Source organism: Carcharodon carcharias, chromosome 3 (genome assembly GCF_017639515.1).
Source record: "Carcharodon carcharias isolate sCarCar2 chromosome 3, sCarCar2.pri, whole genome shotgun sequence".
NCBI classification, from domain to species: domain Eukaryota; kingdom Metazoa; phylum Chordata; class Chondrichthyes; order Lamniformes; family Lamnidae; genus Carcharodon; species Carcharodon carcharias.
Window position 1 is genome coordinate 224,874,243 of NC_054469.1, and position 24,159 is coordinate 224,898,401.

The 24,159-nt window shown below is 45.4% G+C and overlaps 1 protein-coding gene across 1 annotated transcript in view; it reads left to right on the forward strand.

Annotated features, from left to right (window-relative positions):
• nek11 (NIMA-related kinase 11) overlaps positions 1-24,159 on the forward strand; it is a 362,055-nt gene that overhangs the window by 229,375 nt on the left and 108,521 nt on the right. The window contains exon 12 of the mRNA XM_041184028.1: positions 5,500-5,662. Within this exon, the coding sequence (XP_041039962.1) occupies positions 5,500-5,662 (163 nt within the window). The remainder of the gene's footprint in view (positions 1-5,499; positions 5,663-24,159) is intronic.

The window sequence follows — 24,159 nt, forward strand, 5'->3', positions numbered from 1 at the left end:
ACCCCATTTTCCAACGTCCCCGCTATGGCGGGAAGAATCTCCACGGGCGGGAAGAAAGCCCTGCCTGAATTGCCCACTGCCGCGGGTGTGACAAGTTCGGCCATTTTAAGGTGAGTCAGAAGGAGAAATCTGTTAAAGGAAGCTCCACACTTGGAATTCAAGACCTCGACAGCCACGGAATCACCTTCCCAGGAGAAACGAAGGAAAATAAAACCCAGTTTTGGAATGCTGACATCGATGCAAATGGGCATACAACCGCATTCAAGCTCGACGCAGGAACTGGTGCCTCAGTGTTATCTGACAGAGTTTCATGGCTCAGTGAAGTGACACTGTAACCATCCTTTATTCAACTCCAAGGTCCAGGGTGGAGTCAAGCTTAACATTAAAGATCAGTTTGACTCAGCAATAAAATACAAAGAGAGAGAAATTCCTGAAACATTGGACGTTATTAAGAAGCAAGAATGCTCTTTTTTGGGCAGAAAAGCCTGCATAGCTCTGAAGCTGCTTTCAAAGTTGGTGAAGTCAACACTACAAACATGAGAAAATAAATTTAGAAGGAAATTCCCCACTCCCTTCAAACGTTTAGGTAAACTGAAGACTGTACCACATCATGCGACCCCCAGGGACTGACCTCAGAACAAACGGATACCAACCTACCTCCAAAGGAGTTCTGCGCTCGTTTAGGAAGACTGGTGAAACTACCAAAGAGGCTTTCCCCTTAAAGTAAGAGACTTTGTGGGGGTGGGGCATAGGTGGTGTATATAATAACATGGGGATAAAGACTCGGGTGGGGGGTGGTGGGGGAGATGTAGAGGAAAGGTTTAACGCTATTGATAGCTATTGAGCATGTGCATTAGGAGCTATGTCTTAGTGATGTCACTCATTGAGGGAAGATGAACGAGAAGCACCTCAGAGAGTAGCTCTAGCTACGCCCTAATGTTAAATAGTTAATGGTGTAGATAAAGGTATTTTGAACGAAAGACCATCGCCCCCCAGCAAGATCTGAGTAAGAAGCCAAGAAATCCAGGGACAAACCCACAATAACAGAGGGCCCTTTCCAATTAATTGGGGACAGTTTTCCCAACGCTGGGAATCTGATGCAGGCACACACACCCAATTCACCAAACCTCCCACCATCATTACTGAACCGGCAGGCTCCATTGAACTCCACCCAGTGAGTTCAAATTCCATCTCAGGAGGATTTCAGTCCAACTAAATGCTTTAATAATTCTGCATTTAAACATGTTAGTAAATTTTGGGTACATTTTACTGGGCTTCACATACAATATAAATTCACGTTGTTGTTCTATCGCCGTCACTGGGGTTATTCTCATGGTATATATACAATCAGTAAAAGCCTGAGGGAGAAAGGAACAAATCAGTGTTTCCCTGACAATGCTAGGATAATAAAAATCTCTGCTATCCTCCCACCTGATGGTGCTGTTACCTCTTTATAATGAAGCATTATTACAAGGCGACCTCTTGCTCTTACTTGTTCTGGGGTGGCTCTCAAGCCTAATACAAAAATCACGGCTCTACAACAGCCACCTCCTCAGACAAACCATGTCCATGGTTATAGGAGGGTTTGGTTTGCATGATTAAAATGGAGTTTAATTTATTTAATTAAACGATAACCTAAGGTCTTACTGAATTCCGTGACTCTGTCCATTATGTGCGTGAGCTTTGCTGTCAGTGTGTGTGTATGTGTGTGTAGTGTGTTTGTGTGTATAGGATAAATATCTACCAACAACAACTTTCATTTACATATCACCTCTAAAGTAGTAAAATGACCCAAGGTGCTTCAGAGAAACGTGAAACAAAATTTGACCCCGAGCCATATAAGGAGATATTGGGATAGATTACCAAAAACTTGGTTAAAGAGTTAGGTTTTATGGAGAATTTTTTTATTCATTCATGGGATGTGGGCATCGCCGGCTAGGCCAGCATTTATTGCCCATCCCTAATTGCCCTCATTCAGATAGCTAACTACTTTGCTGTAGGCCTGGAGTCACATGTAGGCCAGACCAGGTGAGGATGGCAGATTTCCTTCAGAACATTAGTGAACCAGATGGGTTTTCACCAGCATGTTCATCATTCCAGGCTTTTAATGAAGTCAAATTGCACCATCTGTGGGATTTGAACCCAGGCCCCCAGAGCATTACCCTGGGTCTCTGGAATACTAGTCCAGTGACAATGCCACTATCCCACCACCTCCCCTAAATTCTTATGATAAGGAGAGAGAGGTGGTGAGATTTAGGGAGGGAATTCCAACACTTAGGGCCCTAGCACCAGAAAAGCACGGCTACCAGTTGTGGACCGACTAAAATGAGGGCTATGATTCGAGATCGAATGTAATCTTCAGGCGAAGGGAGGTCAGAGGGAAGGGGTCAATCTGCCTGCAGTGATGTAATTCTTGACAGTGAGGGATGCAAAGGGAGCAGGCTGAGGAAGGCGGAGGGGGTGTGTCTCAGGACTGAGGGACTGGTGCTGGTGGAATTCCACAAGCTGAAAGCACAGCACACTCACCCAGCCATCAGCACGAGCCACGTACAATCTCCACGAGCACTCGATGGAACCTGCTTCCAGCAGCCTTCTTGCCTCTCAAGTGAGAGTTAATGCTTTGGGCGGAATGGATGAATTCCAAACTGCTGATTGCTGGCAATCGCTGTTGATAAAATAGCGAGTAACTTTTACTCAGTGCAAAATTATTAGCAAAGTAAAAGCTCTCTGAACAGACGCAGCTTGTTAGCATCACTATCTGTTGGGCTGTGGTGAGCTACAATAGCTGCCAGCCACTCAGAAATTTCAAGAGGCCACACACAGTGAAGTTTGTGTTGTGGCCAGGGCCAGACATCGGAGTTGGGGGAAGTGTGGAACATTCATTTCTTTATCATTTGGAGTGTTTTGAAGGGCTGATGAGGGGGTGGATCTCAGCCATTAGGACTCCATTGAAAGCTAAGTGCCTTTGATGGAACCTGCATTAGTCAGGGTCAGGAGAGCTCAGGCTGCACTGCAGCCAGCAGGAATATTATATCAAAATTCTGCACAAAAGTACTTTTGGCCCCAGGGTGATGGTGGGGAAGATGCAAAAGTACTTATAGAAGCTCAGAAAAAGGCAGGCATTTCATAGCAGCGGTTTATAGATTTGCAGTCGTGAGTGAAAACTACTTACGCCGAGCAGGCAGAGACCTGATACTTTGATCAAAAATAGGACACTGAAAGTTTTTTGTAATCTCCTGCTGCCTATTTAAAATGTAACTTTGGCAAAAAATAGTGTAAAAAGGGTCAAATTTAAAAGGAAAAATGGCCTGAGAAGAGTAAAGGTGGCAAAGGAGCTGGCACATTAAAGTCTACAGAATCTTAAGATGTGGACCTAGGGCACAAAATATGTGGCATCATCTAGCCATTGTCCCAAAGGCACCTCTCTCCATTAGAGAGAGTGAATTTCTGGTAAATCATAGCTTGAAGGATGTCACTCCACAAGCTCAGAGCAATGGCCTCCATGAAACACCACAGCCGATAGGAGGATTGAACCCACACCATTGGCGTTGTTCTGCATCACACTCTAGCCATCTGAGCTTACCAACCCCCGCTAATATGTATGTACAGCTATCACCATTTAAGTACCTGGGAAGCATCTTGTCAGAAGATGGTTACTGCCACAAAGACATCAGTGCTAGAATAGCAAAGGCAAAGAATGCATTCTTCAAACTTGAAAAATTGCGCTTCATAGTGTTACAATTATGAGGTTTATAAAATTAGTATGTTTGGGAACCGTGCCTTTAAAGTTAAGGTAAAATGAAAGGGGTCACAGGGCCTGTTCTGAAGTCTGCCTGACAGCAGCGCCTGGGTGGTTTAATTATTAGAGATCAAAGGAAGGCTCAGATTGCTTACTGAGAAGATGGTGCAAGGTATTTTATACTTGGAGACAACAGCAGCAGCCTGTGTGTTAACAGTGGATAGACTGAGGCTCTCCAAAGTTCCAGAAAAGTGTTGAGAATGTTGGGCGTAAACTGTCCACATGGTTCCAAGATGAAAGAGAGCTGGGCTCTCAAGGATAGTTAATTAGTATTTCTACCTAGGAGCTAGAGGCCAAAAGGTTTCTATGGCTTGCCACATAGGAATGAATGGAAGCTCATGTGGTTGGGGAAAGTGGTTCCAGAGGCTGCAGACCCAATCACCGGGCCCACAGATCTGGAAGGCCATCACCCCCCACTGGGAGAGGTGGGTACTACCTACAGTGCAAAAGGCCTTTCACCCCATGGAGTCTGCACTGGGTCTCTGAAAGAGTCCCACTCCCCTGTCTAATCCCTGTAACCTTGCACATTCTTACTTTCCTAATAGCAGTCCAGTTCCCTTTTGCATACCTTGATCGAACCCACCTCCACCACCCTCTCGGGATACTCGCTCCAGACTCCAACCACCTTCTGGATGAAAAAGTTTTTCCTCACATCACTTTTATTCCTTTCGCCAATTATTTTGAATCTGTGTCCTCCAGTTCCCGATAGTCTCTTGAGTGGGAACAGTTTCTCACTATTTACCCTGTCCCTACCCCTCAGGATCTTGAATACCTTGTCCAGCCTCTTCTCAGCCTTCTTTTCCCCAAGGAAGACAGTCCCAACCTCTCCAATCTATCCTCAAGCTACAGTTCTTCACCCCTGGAATCATTCTTGTGAATCTCCTCTGTACTCTCAGGCAGCAAGGAGAGCATGGCCCTCAGAGGCTTGCACCAAACTTAAAAATGATCACTGCCACAGCTGATAGGCCCAACGGAGTGAAGGGGAAACCCCCCCCCCCCAGTGGACTCAAATGGGCCACAGGGGCTGGTCTTTCCTGCCCACAACCCCCAACTTTGGCAGCTAGGAGGCTGACTGCACTGAGTGGCTGGGTTTGGCACTCAGTGGGCGGACGCTCTAATAGCAGGAAGCTCCCCGCAGAACCCTCCTCAGCCCCTTCATTAGCCTCGTAACCGCTAATTATTGGCTATTCGCCGCTGCTGGTGTGACCGAGTCCCTGGCAAGATCGCCCAGAGGCAGCAACGCATCAGACCACTGACCTGACGTGGGCCTTTCCTATTTCCACCCCCCCCCTCCCAGTCCCACCTAAACCTGTCTCCACGAATCTCACCTGATCCCTCCCAATGTTTCAGTGACTGAGAAGGAAAAATGGCGGATGAAAATATTGCCAAAAGTATTTTGAATGATTGTCAAAATTTGTCAATGAAGGAGTGAAATGTTGATAACACAACACTGAAAAAAAAACCTAACCTACTAGTTCTCCAAAATAAAAAGTATGAATTAGGGTTAATGTCTACCGGAAGTTTATGCTACATTCAATGTTTCTACAAAGAGGTAAAGATATATTCGCTATCAATGATGAGAACGTTTCTGGAATTTATTTTGCCGTCAGCTCAGGATATTTTGAGACCTAAATTAAAGGACCTTTCCTTTCTATAAAGTAGCTCTTATCCGAAAATGTGTTTGTGCCGACCTAAAATAGGAATGCAGTGAACGGAGTCCACCACGTATGAACCAGACACAGCCAGTGAGTGCTCAAGATTTCCGATCACTAGGCCAGCTGGAACCCAAAGGAAGGATGATTTCTGACAGACTGTGCATGTCTGAGCCAGCTGACCATGGTAAGAAAATTCAGCTTCTTGACAGTAGCAAGTATCTCGGTCGCATTTAAAATGGATATTGCAGCCTCACAGCACTGTTACGGGGTGGTGGACCTGAGGCCAAGGTGGGGAGGTATAAAGTAGTCAAAGAGAGGTTACTGAAGGCAAAGAATCTTGATTGGCCCTCCATTGCAGCACTGAGGGAGTGCTGCACTGTCAGTGGTGCCCTTCTTCAGATGAGATGTTAAACTGACAAGGTGAAGATGCTGAGGAAGGAAAGTTGCAGAGGGGGGGGGGGTGCATGGGTAAAAGGAAAATGGTTGAATAATCTTCTCCCAGTGGTAAAGTGGAGGGACGAAGGAATTAAAATAGGGCTATTGCCTGAGGATCAGCAAAGGGACACCTCGCTGAACGTGCTCACAGAGGCAGGATGGGGCAAGGCTATGGGTGGCCTTGCAGGTTTCAGGGTATCAACAAAAGACAGTCCACAGCTTTCTGAAAATGGGGGTAGGGTGTCAGCAATGAGACTTCCGGAGGGGTCTGCTCATGGCATTTCTGAAAGTGAGGTGATGAGCAATGATCCTGTGGTAAGAGAAAGCAATCTTTGGTAACGAATCATACTGTAAGATTCAGGACTCCTGGGCTTTGCTTGCGGTAGCAGCTGGTAGGCAGATTAAGTCAAGGTTACAAGCGGGTTTCACACTGCTTTCCTGCCCCCGACTCCTGCCAACCTCTCCAGATACAGAGATGGGGAAATTCAGCCTGATGTTTCCACATGTTTGAGGGCGTTGGTTGGTGGGAGGGATGGGTGGTGTCATCAACATAAGATAGTCACTAATGTCAGCTGCGGCTCAGTAGGTAGCGCTCTCGCCTCTGAGTCACAAGGTTCTGTGTTGAGGGCTTGAGCACAAGAATCTTGACTGGCCCTCCGTTGCAGCACTGAGGGAGTGCTGCACTGTCAGTGGTGCCCTTCTTCGGGTGAGATGTTAAACTGAGGCCCCTTCTGCCTGCTTGGGTGGATGTAAAAGATCCCGTGGTACTATTTTGAAGAAGAGCAGAGGAGTTAAGTGCCCTAGCCAATTTTTATCCCTCAATCAACATCCCAAAAACAGATTAACGGATCATTATCATAGCTGTTTGTGGGATCTTGCCGTGTGCAAAATTGGCTGCTGAATTTCCTACATTACAACAGTGACTGCACTTCAAAAGCTTCCTTTATTGACTGTAAAGCACTTTGAGAAATCTGAAGCTTGCAAAAAGCGCTATATAAACAAAAGATTTTCTTTTTCTTTCTAATCAATCCAGTATATAACTGATGAGAAACTACAGGAAAACCTCTTTACCAAGAGAGAGGGTGGTTAGAATGTAGAACCTGCAATGAAAGCCTTTTAATCAGAATCGAGATAAGTATATGAGGGGAACAAGAAATCAAAGGATATTCAGATCGAGATAGATGAAGTAGGATGGGAGGAAACTTGAGTGTAGCATTAATACCAGCATAGACTGGTTGGGCCAAGTGGCTGTTTCTTGCCTGTTAATTCTACGGAGCAGCAGTTTGTAATTGTTTTAAATAATTCTACAACAATTTAAAGTACACCCAAATCCTGCCCCTTTGAAAAACTCTTGCCAATACAGTAAAGTTCCGGTTCGCGGGGATTACATAAGAGTTAGGAGCAGGAATAGGCAATTCAGCCCCTCGAGCCTGCCCCGCCATTCATTACGATCATGGCTGATCTCATTTCGGCCTCAACTCCAATTTCCTGCCCTCTCCCCATAACCTTTCAACCCGTTACTAATTAAAAATCTGTCTATCTCCTTCTTAAATTTATTCAGCGTCCCAGCATCCACCACACTCTGAGGTAGTGAATTCCACACATTCACCACCCTTTGAGAAAAGTAATTCCTCCTCATCTCTGATTTAAATCTACCACCCCTTAGCCTAAAACTATGACCTCTTGTTCCAGAATGCTCCAGAAGGGGAAACATCCGCTCCACATCTACTTTGTCCATCCCCTTTAGCATCTTATATACCTCAATTAGATCTCCTCTCATCCTTTGAAACTCTAGTGAGTATAGGCTTAAACTGCTCAATCTCTCCTCATAAGACAAGCCCCGCATCTCTGGAATCAATCTAGTGAACCTCCTCTGAACTGCCTCCAATGCAACTACCTCCTTCCTCAAGTAAGGGGACCAAAACTGTGCACAGTACTCCAGGTGCAGTCTCACCAATGCCTTGTACAGTTGCAACAAAACTTACCTATTTTTATATTCTATTCCTTTAGCAATAAATGCCAAAATTCCATTTGCCTTCCTTATTACCTGCTGTACCTGCATACTAGCTTTCAGTGATTCATGCACGGGGACACCCAGATCCCTCTGCACTGAAGCATTCTGAAGTTTCTCTCCATTTAAATAATAAGTCGCCTTTTTATTTTTCCGACCAAAATGGATAACCTTACACTTATCCACATTAAACTCCATCTGCCAAATTTTGGCCCATTCACCTAACCTGTCCATATCCATTTGTAAATTTCTTATTTCTTCATTGCAACTTACTTTCCCACCTATTTTGGTGTCATCTGCAAATTTAGCTATTGTACCTTCTATCCCTGAATCCAAGTCATTAATATAGATTGTAAACAGTTGGAGCCCAAGACTGAACCCTGTGGCATCCCACTAGTTACAGCTTGTCATCCAGAAAAAGACCCACTTATCCTGACTCTCTGCTTTCTGTTGGTTAGCCAATCCTCTATCCAAGCTAATATATTACCCGTAAGTCCGTGTGATCTTACCTGGTGTATTAATCTTTTGTGTGGCATCTTATCAAAGGCCTTCTGGAAGTCCAGATATACTACATCTACAGGATCCCCATTATCCACTTTGCTTGTCACATCTTCAAAGAACTCTAGCAAATTAGTCAAACACGATTTACTCTTCATAAAACTATGCTGACTCTGATGGATTGCATTTTGACTTTCCAAATGCCCCATTACTACCTCCTTAATAATGGATTCCAACAATTTCCCAATGACAGACGTTAAACCAACTGGCCTATGGTTTCCTACTTTGCCTCCCCCCCCTTTTTGAATAAGGGCATTATATTAACATTTTTCCAAACCACTGGAACCTTTCCAGAATCTGGGGAATTTTGGAATATTATAGCCAATGCATCCACTATCTCTGCTGCCACTTCCTTTAAGACCCTGGGATGTAGGCTATCAGGGCCTGGGGACTTGTCACCCTTTAATCCCAATAGTTTGCTCAGTACTTTTTGTCTAGTGATGGTGATTGTTCTAAGTTCCTCCTTCTCTATACCCTCTGCACTACCTGTTACTATTGGAGTGATACTAGTGTCCTCCAGTGTGAAAACTGAGGCAAAATATTGATTAAGTGTCACTGCCATTTCTACGTTCCCCACTATTAACTCCCCAGTCTCGTCCTCTAAGGGACCAACGTTCACTTTAGCTACTCTCTTTACTTTTATATACTTGTAGAAGCTTTTGCTTTCAGTTTTTACATTTTACGCTAGTTTTCTTTCATAATTTACCTTTGCTCTTTTTTATTATTTCTTTTGTTGATCTTTAAAAGTTTCCCAATCTTCCAGCCTGCCACTGATCTTTGCAATTTGGTATGCCTTAGTTTTTGCCTTTAAGTCATCTTTAACTTCCTTGCTTAGCAAACGGCAAAATCGCGAACAGTGAGCACAGTCTTTTTCGCGGGACTGAATTAGGCAGGTTCCAGCCTTGCGGGGAGAACACTGGCCTCTAAATTGTGGTGCAGTACCTGTATCTGACAGACGGGGGAGCCTCCGAGCATTACATCAGTGAAGATTTCAAAAAGAGCCCAGCCATCTCGCAGGGACACGCGGACGTTTCCGTGTTAACCCCTTCGTTTGGGCTGCACTTCAGCTGCATAACTTCATAACTTCACCCCCCCCCCCCCCACCCCCCCCCCCCCCCCCGGGAAAGAAGCGAGGCGGAGAGGAAACCCCGGATGAGCGAACCATTGCTCACGCGGTGGTCGATTCCGTGCACAAAGTTCAAAGTGCGGATGGGTGAAAGCGCGGATCGGGAAGTCTCAACCGGCGGGACTTTACTGCAATCCCCTGAGAGCAACAGATGAGGAAACACGGATTCGAGGCGAAAGGGTTCGCGTTTAGAAAGGATTAACTGTCCTCCCAAGGCGCTGGGCCTCGTAGAGGAAGTATGTCTCCCATCTGTGAGAAATGACTGTGCTCCCTGTGCGGAGTGGGGTCTAAAAGTCTGCAAGTGGGGCTGACGGAGTTCCCGGTTAAGATGGGATTCAGCCAAGCAACCAACCCCTCCCTAGAGTGAGAGCCCAGTCGCTTCTCCCTGGACTAGTGCATTCCTTTGACATACAATTCCTTTCCTGCCGAACTTATTCCCTTTTTTGAAGATGGGTCATTTAGTCTCTCTCTCTACACTGATGAGGGGACCTTGCTTTTACAATCCTTTCCATCTAGAAGGAAACTTGACCACAATCAGCCCCTCTAGCCTGAACTTGCCAAGCTCTAACAAAGATCGAGTCATCCAGTAAATACACGTTTTTACTTATTCCACTTAAGGCATCCTTTGCACTTCAAGCTCTAGCTTCCCTTTCATCCGTTTAAGTTGCCCTGACAATTTTTACAACTACTGGGGTTGTCAAAAAATGTCATCCTCCACTTCAGTCTTCAAGAAATTTATTCACGTGTGGAGGTGTTGATTTCCCACTTGTCTATTCTCCATGTGCTCTGGGCTAAGTATCAACTAAAGCGATAGTACAGGTCGCTCTGGCCCAGAATGAAAGATGGAGATCCGGTATTTTTTTTAAAGAATGTATTTGTGGAGGATCACTGGCAAGGCCAGCATTTATTGCCCCTCCCTAATTGCCCAGGAGGCTGGTGGTGAGGCACTTTTTTTGAACCGCTGCAGTCCATGTTGTGAGGGCACTCAATGCTGTTGGATAGGGACTTCCAGCTTTTTGACTCAGTGAGATGAGGAAAGGGATCCTGGCACATGTGTGCCATGAATATTATTTTCCACTCACCAGCCCAAGGTTTGGACTGCTTCACTATCTAAGGAGTTGTGAAAGGAGCTGAACATTGCAATTAGTGAGTAATCCCATTTCTGACCTTATGACAGAGGGAAACAATCATTGATGAAGCAGCTGGAGATGCTTGAACCTTGGGGAACCCCGGCAGCAATGCCCTAGGGCTGAGATGATTGGTGTCAACAACAGCACAAGCAAGTTCCTTTGTGTGATTTCAGGTCTTGGGGAGTTTCCTCACAATCTTCATTGACTTTAGTCACAGTCAAGTCAAATGATACCTTTGATGTTAATTGCAGTCACTCTGCATCACCTCTGGAATTCAGCTCTGGACCAAGGGTGCAATAATGGTCTGGAGCAGAGTGGTTCTGGCAAAGCCGAAACTAGGCATTTAACCATATAAATGCTGTGGCTACAAGAGCAGATCAGAGGCTAGGAATCCTACAGTGAATTACTCATCTCCTGACTCCCCAAAGTCTGTCCATCATCTACAAGACACAAGTCAGGAGTGTGATGGAATATTTTGCATTTGTCTGGATGAGTGCAGCTCCCACAACACTCAAAAAGCTCAACACCATCCAGGACAAAGCAGCCCCGCTTGATTGGCACCCCATCCACAAACATTCACTCCCTCCACCACCGATGTACAGTGGCAGCAGTGTGTACCATCTACAAGATGCACTGCAGGAACTCATCGAGCCCCCTTTGACAGCACCTTTCAAACCCACGACCGCTACCATCTAGAAGGACAAGGGCAGCAGACAGATGGGAACACCACCAACCGGAAGTTCCCCTCCAAGCCACACACCATTCTGACTTGGAAATATATCGGCCGTTCCTTCACTGTCGCTGGGTCAAAATCCTGGAACTTCCTCCCTGACAGCACTGTGGGTGTACCTACACCACATGAACTCCAACGGTTCAAGAGGGCAGCTCACCACCACCTTCTCAAGGGCAACTAGGGGTGGGCAGCAAGTGCTGACCCAGCCAGTGACGCCCATGTCCCATGAATGAATTTTAAAAAAAGGCATCAGTGAGCAGGATATTGGTGATTGCTGATGTCCTTCCATCACCTTGATGATGAGTAAGTGGCTAGGTTAGATTTATTCTGCCTCTTGTGATTAGGAAATCTCTATTATTTGACATATTTATCTCCCTTTTCTTCAGCCCAACCTCCATATAAATATACCCCCATTCGTGCCACTGATAGAATTAGTTAGCGACACTTATTTCCACATCAAATTACCGTTTGTTTATCCTCTACTCGAATTTAGAACGTAGACAATTGATGATAATTTCTCCAGCTTTTTAACAAGCTGCTAATTACCAGCTCAGTCGGTTTTTATTGACTAGAACATTATAATGGTGCAATATTAGTACAATATAATTTTAATAGCTGATGAAACAGATCCTGAAAAAGCATTCTAGTCCTTGGTGAGTTGAATTTGGATAGCACCTTTCATAACCTCAGGGTGGTCCAAAATGCTTTACAGCTATTTTTGAGCCCTTCACAGTAATTCTAACAGTGAAGTCATTTAAGATGAGGAGCAATTTGTCTCTACCAGACTTAAAACAAAATTGCAAAAGAAAAATACTGGAGGTGCTGGAAATCTGAAATGAATAAAAAAAAAACAGAACATGCTGGAAATACTCAGGTCTGGCAGCATTTTTGGATTTCCAACATTTTCTGTTTATTGCTTCTAAAAAAAAAAATGACCTTCTCCTGTTAATGAAGTCTTCGGCTTTTTTTGATTTAAAACATTAAGCCAATTTAACTAGGACAGCGCCGGGTAGATAAGGGGGATCCAGGAGATGTGCAGGTGGAATTTCCCACTCTGGAGACGAAGGGCGGGATTGCCCGGTCCTGTTGGTGTTGGGAATCTTGGCGGGCGGGAAGGATGTAAGTGGGTTTCACGCCAGGGTGAAAGCACAGCGGGATCATCCAATGGTGTCCGCCAGGGCGGAACGTGAGTCCCGCTGGAGGCCGGTGATTTGCATCCCGGTAAAATGGAATGCAAAGTAAGGCCTGGCAGGAATCGTCCCCTCACCCACCCACCACCCCCACCCCACCCCCCCTCCCAATGTCCGATTTACCGTTAAGCTGGTGGGAAAACACATTGGCCCAGGACACTTCTGGACAAATGTGATGCGCAGAAGCCAGGACTTAGCCGTTAGGGGGGAAAATGCAGCAAGTGGGGAGGTAGGTGTAAGGGGGGGAGGAAGGTGTAAGGGAAGGAGTTCTGTGGGGGGGGGAAAGAGTTCAGAAGGGGGAGGTGTTGGTGGGGAGGAAGGTATCCCGGGGGGAGGAGGGGATTCAAAGGGAGGAAGATGTCCAGGGGGAGGATGGAGTAAGGGGGGAGGAGGGAGTTTGGGTGGAGAGGGGAGTAAGGGAGGGGATGTCCAGGTGAACGTGCAAGGGAGGGGTGTGTGGAGTCAATGACTGCCTCATGGGAGTGACCTGAGGGTAGGTGCGATAGGTGGGAATGGTGAGTATGAGAGGGGGCAGAGGGAGCTGGTAGGGTGGGAGGGCGAGAGTGCATCAGTAGCAGTAGAAGGGATGGTGAGGATGGTTGGTGGGGACTCGGAGGCAGGCATGGACCCTGGGGGTGGGCAGGAGGAGGTCAGGGAGGTCAGTGTGGATGGGGGTGGATTCTCAGGAAGGTAGGGAACATTCACGTTCTCCTGGACCTGGACATCCTGGAAAGAAAGGGTTTGGGTTTGTAGGTGATGGTGGGGAGGTGAAAGGTGATACCAGGGGTTTCGACAGTGATGGGGGAAAGGACATGGGTGACTGAGGGAGGGGAAAGGACAGGGGAAATAACAGTTTACTTCATACGACCATGGTTGTCGAAATCGAACGTGAGCGGAGCCTAGTGTTGGACGGGCACAGGTGCTGCATGGGAATGTGGTCAGTGGGTGGGTGGAGATGCGGGTCAGCTCAGATGGACAACTGACAGAAAGCCCCAGCAGACAGCATTGAAAATGCTCGGGACAGAGAGAGATGAGTGTGATGGAGGAAGGCTCCACGTGTGTGGGAGGATGATTGCACGAGGCTCTGAAAGGCCCTGCCACACACACACTTCTCCCTCCAGAATCACCCGTGGTCTGGCTGTGTGCAGCTGAACTGTTAGCGGGGAGGGGATGCCGGGGTGGACTTGCAAAGCCTGTCAATGAAACTGAAGGTCCTGGTGCCATTTTTAAAAGGCACCCAGACAGACATTCACTCAGTGCAGACCAGGAGCTCCTCACTGATCCTCCAGAGTCCTTGTGGCCACAGCCCGTACTGGAGAAGCTGGCAAAATGTGAGCAACCAGATCACAAGAGTGCCTCCGGCATTGCCTCTTGCTCATCTCTAGGTAACAGCACCGCTGGCGATACACCCATGTCGGGCCAGTGCTCGTGTTGCATGGTCCATGTTCACCGGGCTCTTGGCCTTATAGAAGACCCCATTGCCTCTTGCTGCTCAAGCCCTGGCTCCTCATGGCCCTGTGCCAACTGGCAGCGGGCCCTCCACGCCATCTGGATGAGAGCCATTACCAAGGCTGAGATGCCTGCAGCCTGCATTGACGCCTCAGTGGATGTGTGAACAATTTGAAAAGATACATTTAGTGAGCATGTCCTTTACAGGTTTCCCTCCATCTCAAAGCCAGTGGGCAAATGCTAAGCCCTTCACTTGGCCTCTGTCTAGACATGGCATTGCCATCTTACCCATTCCAGGTGAAGGGCATCCTGGAGGACCAGAGATGAGTGTTCCTCCCGTTCATAGACCATAAGACATAGGAGCAGAAGTAGGCCATTCAGTCCATCGAGTCTGCTCCGCCACTGAATGAGATCATGGCTGATCTGATAATCCTCAACTCCACTTTTCTGCCTTTTCCCCATAACCCTTGATCCCTCACTGATTAAAAATCTGTCTATCTCAGCCTTGAATATACTTAACGACCCAGCTTCTACAGCCCTCTGCGGTAAAGAATTCCACAGATTAGCTACCCTCTGAGAGAAGAAATTCCTCCTCATCTCTGTTTTAAATGGGCCACCCCTTACTCTGAGATTATGCCCTCTGGTCCTAGACTCTCCCACAAGGGGAAACAACCTCTCAGCATCTACCCTGTCAAGCCCCCTAAGAATCTTATACATTTCAATAGAGTCGCCTCTCATTCTTCTAAACTCCAATGAGTACAGGCCCAACCTACTCAACCTCTCCTCATAAGAAAATCCCTCCATACCCCGGATCAACCTAGTGACCTTCTCTGGACTGCCTCCAATGCCAATATATCTTTCCTTAGATAAGGGGACCAAAACTGCTCAGTGTTCTAGGTGTGGTCTAACTAGTGCCTTGTATAGTTTTAGCAAGGCTTCACTATTTTTATACTCCATTTCTTTTGAAATAAAGGCCAACATTCCATTTACCTTCCCTATTACCTGTTGAACTTGTATGCTAGTTTTTTTTGATTCATACACAGTGGCCCCCAAATCCCTCTGTGCTGCAGCTTTCTGCAGTCTTTCTCAATTTAAATAATATTCAACTCCTCGATTTTTCCTGCTAAAGTGCATAACCTCACATTTTCGCAAATTATAATTCACCTGCCACTTTTTTGCCCACTCACTTAACCCGTCTATATCCCTCTGTATGCTCCTTGTGTCATCCTCATCACTTGCCTTCCCACCTATTTTTGTATCATCCGTAAATTTGCTGATAATACATTCACTTCCCTCATCCAAGTCACTAATATATACTGTAAATAATTGAGACCTCAGCACTGATCCCTGTGGCACTCCACTAGTTACAGGTTGCCATCCTGAAAATGCCCCCCTTACCCCAACACTCTGTCCTCTATTAGTTAGCCAATCCTCTATTCATGCTAATATAAACCCCTAAAACCATGGGCTCTTATCTTACTAGGTAGCCTTAGATGGGGCACCTTATTGAACGCCTTTTGGAAATCCAAATATATAACATCTACTGGTTCCCCTTTATCAATCTTGCTTGTTACCTCCTCAAAAAATTCTAATAAATTTGTCAGGCATGATTTCCCCTTCATGAAGCCACGCTGACTCTGCTTGATTAGATTATGTATTTCTAAATGCATCCTTTATAATAGACTCCAACATTTTCCCAGTGACAGATGTTAAGCTAACTGGCCTATAGTTACCTGTTTTTTGTCTCCCTCCCTTATTGAATAAAGGTATTACATTGGCAGATTTCCAATCCTCTGGGACTTTTCCAGAATCTAAGGATTCTTGGAAGATTACTATGTGCATCCACTATCTCTGAAGCTACTTCCTTTAATATCCTAGGATGCAACCCATCAGGTCCAGAGGACTTATCGGCCTATAGTCCCATTAGTTTCCTTAGTACTTTTTCTCTAGTGATGGTTATTGTATTTATTTCCTCCCCCTTTTTTGCCCCTTGATTATTTAGTATTGGAATTCTATTAATGTCTTCTACTCTGAAGACTGAAGCAAAGTATTTATTCAACACCTCTGTCATTCCCTGGTTCCCCATTATTATTTCCCCAGCCTCATTCTCTAAGGAGCCTTTGTTCACTTTGGCCTCTCTCTTCCTTTTTATATATTTAAAGAAGCTCTCACTGTCTGTTTTTAAATTACTTGCTCGTTTACCCTCAAAGTTTATTTTCTCCCTCTTTATTATTTTTTTGGTCATTTTTTGTTGATTTTTAAAACTTTCCCAAACCTCTGGCTTCCCACTAATCTTTGCCACGTTGTATGTCTTTTCTTTTAATTTGATACTATCCTTAACTTCCTTGGTTAACCATGGTTGGTTTATCCCCTTCCTTGAATCCTTCTTCATCTCTGGGATATATCTTTGTTGTGAGTCATGAACTATTTTCTTAAATTTTCTTATACATGGATGTGTATGGAGACGCTGCTCTTTGACCAGACAGATGACGGGCTTGTGGAAGAAGCCTCCCTCTGACACTATTCCACTTGCCTCCACTACCCTCAAAACTCTGTAGAGAGACCATTGTCTTGGCAGCATAGAAAGACTAACCCTTGTCAGCCTTGACCATTTACCAGGGAGAATGGAAGTTTGGAGCCGCGAGTTGACTGTCCTCCAGCGACTGTGCCCCTTGGAGTCATCCACCTTCCTCCATCCCTTCACCCCTACCTCTGACTGCAGCCGATGGCAAATGGCGCAGAATGAGTGGCAGCTCCACACCTTGCCAGGATCTCAATGTAATGAGACCCGTGAGTCAGGAACAAAGCAGCTACAGTGCAGCTTTGCCATAGAGAGGAGAACACAACTGAGCATCTTTGACACCCAGTTGCCTCATAATTATTAGGGTGTCTCTTTAGTTGGTCACATGTGCTGACCTTGAACTCCACCCACCCAAAAAGACCCTCCTCCCACCTCGAGGGATTTCACTGACTGACTAACTGCATAGTCAGGGTCAGTTTGGGAAAATGGTGCATGTCACCTTTCAAACATACTCCAAAATTCTACCCTTCCCCTGTCACCCAACAACCGGCACCCCCATCACCATAAACCCACCCAATATCACCATTCCTCTTCCCTCTGTCACCTTTGAACTTCCCCCCCCACCCCCGTCCCCCGCCCCGGCCAACATTACCCTGGAGTCTGTCATGATTCACCTCCACATGCTTCCTCCTCCCTCAGAGTCAACACCCGTTGCTATCCCCATACCCACCCTGATCCTGCCCCCTCCCATTATCTGAGCCACCTGTCTTGTCCCCCCCTCCATGTCCTACCCGATGAGACCTTCACCTACCGGACCCTCACTCTGGACCTGCCACCCTATTGCACCCACTCCCCCTCTGAGTGAGACTGTTCCCTCCTATTACCGGTACCCTGAGCTCTGCCCTCAGATCAGAGCTCCTCCGTTGACGCCACCGACCCCCCTGCTGCTTCCCCAGACTCTCTCCCCACCCTTCCCCTGTAAGCTTGCCTCCCATGTCCAGCTTCCACCCCACCTGCTCCCCCCACCACATCCCCTTCTTCCAGCCTTCGTCTACCTCCCTTGTCTAGCCTTGGCGCAGCCTTTGCTAACGGCACTCGAATGATTTTGTTTCTTTAATTAGCATTGTAAACTGTCTACATGTTACCTGGCATGTACTACAAGGTTAATTTGCGGAATCGGATACAGTAGGAAGCATTGAAAGTGTGGGTCAGTAGTTCCCGCTAAGTTGTGCTGTTACCCAGGCAGTCAAATCAATGCCAAAGATCAGAATTTCAAGCATTTATCGAGTTTCTGTGATTAAATAAAAACACACCGAGAAACACCTGTCTGTGGGCCTTCGAAGAGGTTTTTAAAACTAAGCTTCTTTTAGCACAAGGTGTGGTCATAACTTTAAAAAGACCTCTTACATTTCGCCTACCAAAACTGACTGCGCTAATATAACTAGAAGAATGGCTCTTTCACTTTCAGGCATTTAAAATAGGTTACCCGCAGATGACTGATTAAAGATATTTAATTTTGATGTTGATTTTTCAGCCATACAAATCAAACGGCACCAACTTACCCCTCTTAAACACATCAAGGAGTATTTTTAAAAGCAAAAAAATTATGCTCTAAAATGCTGCCCGATTGCACTAGTTCAGATTTTAGCCTGCTGGAGTGCAAATGAGTGAGCAGAAATGTGAGAAAAATACTTTGCAATGGGTGCAGTTTTCACCTGGATCGCCCATTGCATCCAAGCAACATGGGAGAGATGTTCTGCTTTACGTATAAGCTGCTGTGCGGACCCATCACTTCAAAATAATGGGCTCCCAAGACTAAAATGGCTCTGGTATGGTATACGAAGAGGAGTCACGTTGGACTTGAGACGTTAACTCTGTTTCTCTCTTCGCAGATGCTGCCAGACTTGCTGAGCTTTTCCTGCGTTTTCTGTTTTTATTCTAGCAATGAAGATACTTTGCCACCTTGCAAATCACCAAGTGTGGCATTTGTTTGCTCAAATATAAGTAAAATACTGCAGTTGCTGGCGATCTGAAATAAAATCCGAAAATGTTGGGAAACTGAGGCAGCATCTGTGGCGAGAGAAACAGATTTTGAGTCCAGTGCGACTTTTCTTTGGAACTGATTTATTTACTCAACCCTGTGAAACCCCGTACAGCTCAGACTACTAATTTCTTCCATTCTTAAATGTCTTGTGCCACTGTTGGGAGATTTTCCTACAAGGTTAATCTCTAAAAAAGTTATGCATATCTAATTTCTGTTGGCTGATATTAGCTTTATTAATTATTCCCTTGGTTCAGTCTTTCTCAGTGTACTTGCTCTGTGCTTTTTCTTCTTTGTATGCAGCTCAGCTCCCAGATGCACAAAAATCTTTCCCTTTACTAGACTGTCATGTACTGCCCTTGATGTTCTTTAAGTTTGATTTTGTGCCAGATAAATAGTCTTTTATTCCCAGCTTGGCTCCTTCTACCAAAAAGACTTCACAGCCCACAATGTTGTGAAACAGCGTCTTTGGAACTGCCTGAGAACATGACTGCCTGATTTCAGGGGCTTTCTTCTTTCCGAGAGGTATGTTACATACACTCAGTGCCTCTGAGATCAGGATTTCAAAGTGCAGTGTTGTTACAAGGAATCTCCACAGCGCGTTGGGGCTGTGCACTGGCAATGCACTGTCTTAACTCAAACATTGTTCTTGCTTACTCCGCAGGTTCAGAACCTTCTGTCAATTGGGGATCTAAGTATTTTTCCGCATCTGACATTTGGGTGCTTGGGGTTGTGGGGAGGGGGAGAGATTTAGTGGCCGGGAAACCCAGAGATGCTGGTTTCCTGGGGGCCTGGCTGAATTCTAACAGCAGGAGCTGGTTTAATTTATTAGATCTTTTTCTGATAGTGCAGGGAGCCAGACTGAGAGGCTGCTGTCAGGGAGGGTGACTTGCAATACTGGGTCACAGCCCGGGATTGGAGGGAGGGGGAGACTGCAGGTTGGATAGTTGATGAGAGGAATGCTGAAATGCTTGGTGAGCTGGGGGTGTTAGGGGTGACAGTTGGGGGAGCGGGGAGGGGTTGGAAGGTGAAAGGATTCCTGCTCCTCTTGGCCCACAAGCAGTGCTGCAAAGGCACTTATTTGTTCCATTCATTCTTGCCTCACTTCAGCTGCCAGGCTATCAGCACCGACCAGTAAACATATCTGAAAATATTTTAATTATGGACCTGCCTCTGGAGAGCAGGCTCATTGTTCGTCCTCTGACCTGCCTCCGACACAACCTAAAGGAGGCGGGTTAGGATCCAGCCTCTGACTTAGACCGTTCGCCCACCTCCCCTGCCTGGGGTCTTCGAGAGTTAAAGTGATCACTCAGTGTCCAGGTTGAACACTAAGGCTGGGTCCACCTTTCTTTGCTGTGAACAAATGTGTTTTAACCCAACATCAGTATGGCTCTAGGTGTGATCTGTTTCTGTTCATTTCATGCACAAGCAACCCTTGGTCTTTTCGAGCAATCCTTGGTCTTTGAAGGAGATTGCCAATTTAAGCAGAATAGAGAGTAATTTGGTGCAGCAAGCCGGCTCCCAGTAGATGCTGGGTTGAGTCTGTCCCTACTCATGTCAGCTTGAACACTCTAACCGTTCTCATCCCAGAGGGCTGGGTTCAATGAGTCAGTATTCTAGAGGAGTGTGCTAATCCACCTATGTACCACTCTATTTGTCACCCTTTAAAGGAATACCTTTCTAATGCAGCAGTGGCTTTGTTGATACATGATTTGCTCTGGCCTGTGATCCCTGGATCTCAGCTACAGAATCTCCTTAAAACAGTCTCTTTAGAACATGACCCTCGCAACACTTTGTGTGGTTCTGCTGCACAGCTGAAAGCATTTACTCACCGCTGACTATGCTGTTTTAAGATAGGTGTAATGGGTCCTGGTCAGATGACACCTTGGGTATTGTGTCTAGTTCTGGTCCCCAAGACACAAAGGAAACACTCAAGCCTTTGGAGACAGGACAGTGCAGAAAAGGGATACAGAACCAACATCCAGCATTGGAGTTCAGAGCTAAAAAGAACATACATGGGCTCTTCAACTTGATAAGGGATGCCTGAGATAGTCTTATTGGAGGTGTACAAGATATCAAATGCATTACATTTGAAGAATTATTTCAAATTAAATCAAGAGAGTAGAACCAGGGGCCGCAGAGTCAAACTGGTATCAGGAAGTTATTTGTGTGAAGCAATGGTTAACTCTTGAAATAGACTTTACTAGTTAAAAGCTGAGCACTCAGGAGTCATTTCAAAAACAATTGGGGAGAGGAACTTTAGGTTTATTGAGTGGATGAACCAGGTTGAATGGAATGATATTCCTCACCTGCAATTATCTGATGACAAACATGTAAGTTTTCCAATCCCCACAGCTGACGTCTTTCATGGAAACTTAGGAAAAATAATCAGTCATTCGACCCCGTGAACTTCTCTTGCCTTTCAATTAGATCATGACTGATCTGCATCTCAACTCACACGGATTCAAAATGTTAGCTCTGTCCCCCTCTCCACAAACCCTGCCAGACCTGCTGAGCGTTTCCAGCATTTTCTGTTTCTATTTTGGATTTTCAATTTTTGCAGTATTTTGCTTCTATCCATAAATCTTCCTTTGCTCCATATCCCTTGATATCCTGATGTGACAAAAGTCTTTCAATCAGAGTCTTAGAATTTTGTATTGAGTCCAGCATCCACAACCTATTGGGGCTAGAATTTAAGATTTCTACTGCTATTTGTAGGAGTACAAAATGCATCAAATTTTTAAACAAACTAAATGAACTTTGGGTCTGGAATTGGTTTGGGGATTGTAGGAAAGCGCAGACAAGCATAAATAAGTAGTGAAACTTGAATAAGTTGTGAAACTTGATAACCCTTGGCTGCTGTGGCCTTGGTAATTGCCAAATTAAGAATGAATGGAGAGTTTGGATGGATGTAAGTTCAGGAGTAGACTACCAGAGATGGTGACTTAAAGGGACTACACTGTGTACAATGAGAGATAAGAAAAGCTCATTTCAAGAAAGCCCTAAGACAAAATATAGAAACAATGCAAAACAATTGGTAGCAGCAGAACTAAAGGTATGATATAGTTTTTTTTCTAATCGTTCATGGGATGTGGGCATCACTGGCTAGGCCAGTGTTTATTGCCCATCCCTAATTGCCCTTGTTCAGAGAGTATTTAAGAGTCAACCACATTGCTGTGGGGCTGGAGTCACATGTAGGCCAGACCAGGTAAGGATGGCAGGTTTCCTTCCCTAAAGGACTTTAGTGAACCAGGTGGGCTTTTACACCAGTCGGCAATGGTTTTGTAGTCACCATCAGACTTTTCAATCCCAGATTTTTATTGAATTTAAATTTCACCATCTGCCATGGTGGTATTTGAACTTGCGTCCCCAGAGCATTACCCTGGATCTCTGGTATACTAGTGTTCTAACTGGGATGGGAGGATTGCACAAAATATCAAGCCCCACAGGACATACCATTAATCTGAAAGCTTAATTTTCTCACTGAAATGGCCAATTGTGTACCTAAAGCTCCAGTACCTAGAAGAAAAGAGACTCTGACCAGGCTTCTTTCAAAAATGCAGAATGATTAATTTATTTTAAGACAAAACTTCTTATAACAAGTTGCAAGTACTGGTTAACACACAATTGTAATCGAGAAGTATAACTAGCTATCTCTTCCTAAAGAATTCCCCCAGTGCACACACACAGACACACACACAGACACACACACACAGACAAGCAAAGGACAAACAGATAGAGTCTCTCTCCAGGGATGGGCTTCAAAGGATGGGCATTATAAAATAAAGGATAAAGCCCACACAGTCTCGATGCTGTCGACCTGGTGTGGGCCACTGGTCCCAGTGGATGCCTGGAAGTTCTCAGCACTGGTCTCAGCTTTGCAGGTCCAAATGCAGACTAGTTACACTCGGAAGAGGATTCTCTGGCTACAGGTTGATAGCCACACATAATTTTAGGCAAGGTAGAGAGGGGGAGCCAGTCAAGGAGGCCTTCCTTTCTCAGCTTGTTCTCCGACAAAAACTGTCTTCAAAACAAGCAGGTTCACAATTTAAGATGTTTCCCTCCCTCCCACTTGATTGCCTTTTGTCTCCCAGCTTTTCATAATGCTTTGCAGTTCAACGCAAACAAATAACTCCTTCCCAAGTACGATAGAGGTCAGGCGGTTTCTTGGAAGGGGCCTGCTTGTTGACAGTTCCAAGGTGAACTTATGACCTTTTTAAAAAAAAAAACAGGTTAGCGTCCAGATGGACCAGATCATCACAGGCCCTTCCATTTTGTGAAATAAAACTTCAGTCTTGAGAGATATGATTCCAACACTAGTCCAATGGCAATACCACAATGCCCCTGCCTCCTCTGATTCCTCCAGGAATCACCAGATTTAGCATGTTAGGACCTCAGCCTTTATCTTTTCCCTCCTTATATTTAAGTGCAAAGATTGATTGTAAAGTTAACCAGGATATGGTATCCTAGAAACCAAAGATTTTTGTTCTTTCAAGTAAGCATTTTTCCCAACATCTCTGTGAAAGTAGAGGAAAGAAGATTATGATGAGTGCAAAAAGGAATAGAAAACAGTGCACTGTGGCTGTATGATCAGGCCTGATGTTGCTGCTCCCTCATGAGGTTAAGATTTTTGAGAGTCCTGACCTACTAGAGCTGTAGAAAAAGGAGGAAGCAGGATAGAAAAGCGAACCTGGGGAATATGTTCCAGCTGTATCTTCACGCTGAAGATGTCTTCAATTTTGACCTCTGACTGAGGTTTTAATGAAACCTTCAATGAGAATATCTGGCTGGAAGGTTAACTTGGGACAAGTTTGTGATAAATGGCAACTGATGTAGAGACAAACCAAGGCAGCAGGCATATCGAATAGATTAAGGGTGTCGAGAAAACACAAGAATGTCAAAGAGTGCCTGTAAAGGTACTCACGAGATCTGCATATAGACTTGAATCTGAGGCATCTGCCAATGCCAAAGAAGGAACCAAACTCCTGGAAGAAAAGACAGCAAAAAAGAAATAAAAAACAGAAAGATGTACATTTATATAGCACTTTTCATGACCACTGGACATCTCAAAGTGCTTTCCAGCTAATGGAGCACTTTCTTTACTGTACCCACTGTTGTAATGTAGGAACTGTGGCAGCTAATATGAGCACAGCACCTTCCCACAAACAGCAATATGACAACGACCAGATAATCTGTTTCTGTGATGCTGATTGAGGGGTAAACATTGGCCAGGATCTCAGGGATAACACCCCTGCTGTTCGTCAAAATAGTGCCATGAGATCTTTGGCATCTTTTAGAGAGAAACAGCTTGGCCAAAGATAGAATATGTAGATGACAAAAAGATGGGTTTCGGAGGCTTCTTAACTGAGGGATATTGATAGTCATGTGTGCAGGAAAGACAAGACTTACAAGATAGTGAGCTGCTCATCTGGAGCTAGCTGAGAATATGCTGGGGAAAGGTTAGAAGGGATATGGAAGGCCTCAAGGTGAGACCTTATGGTGTTATTCCAT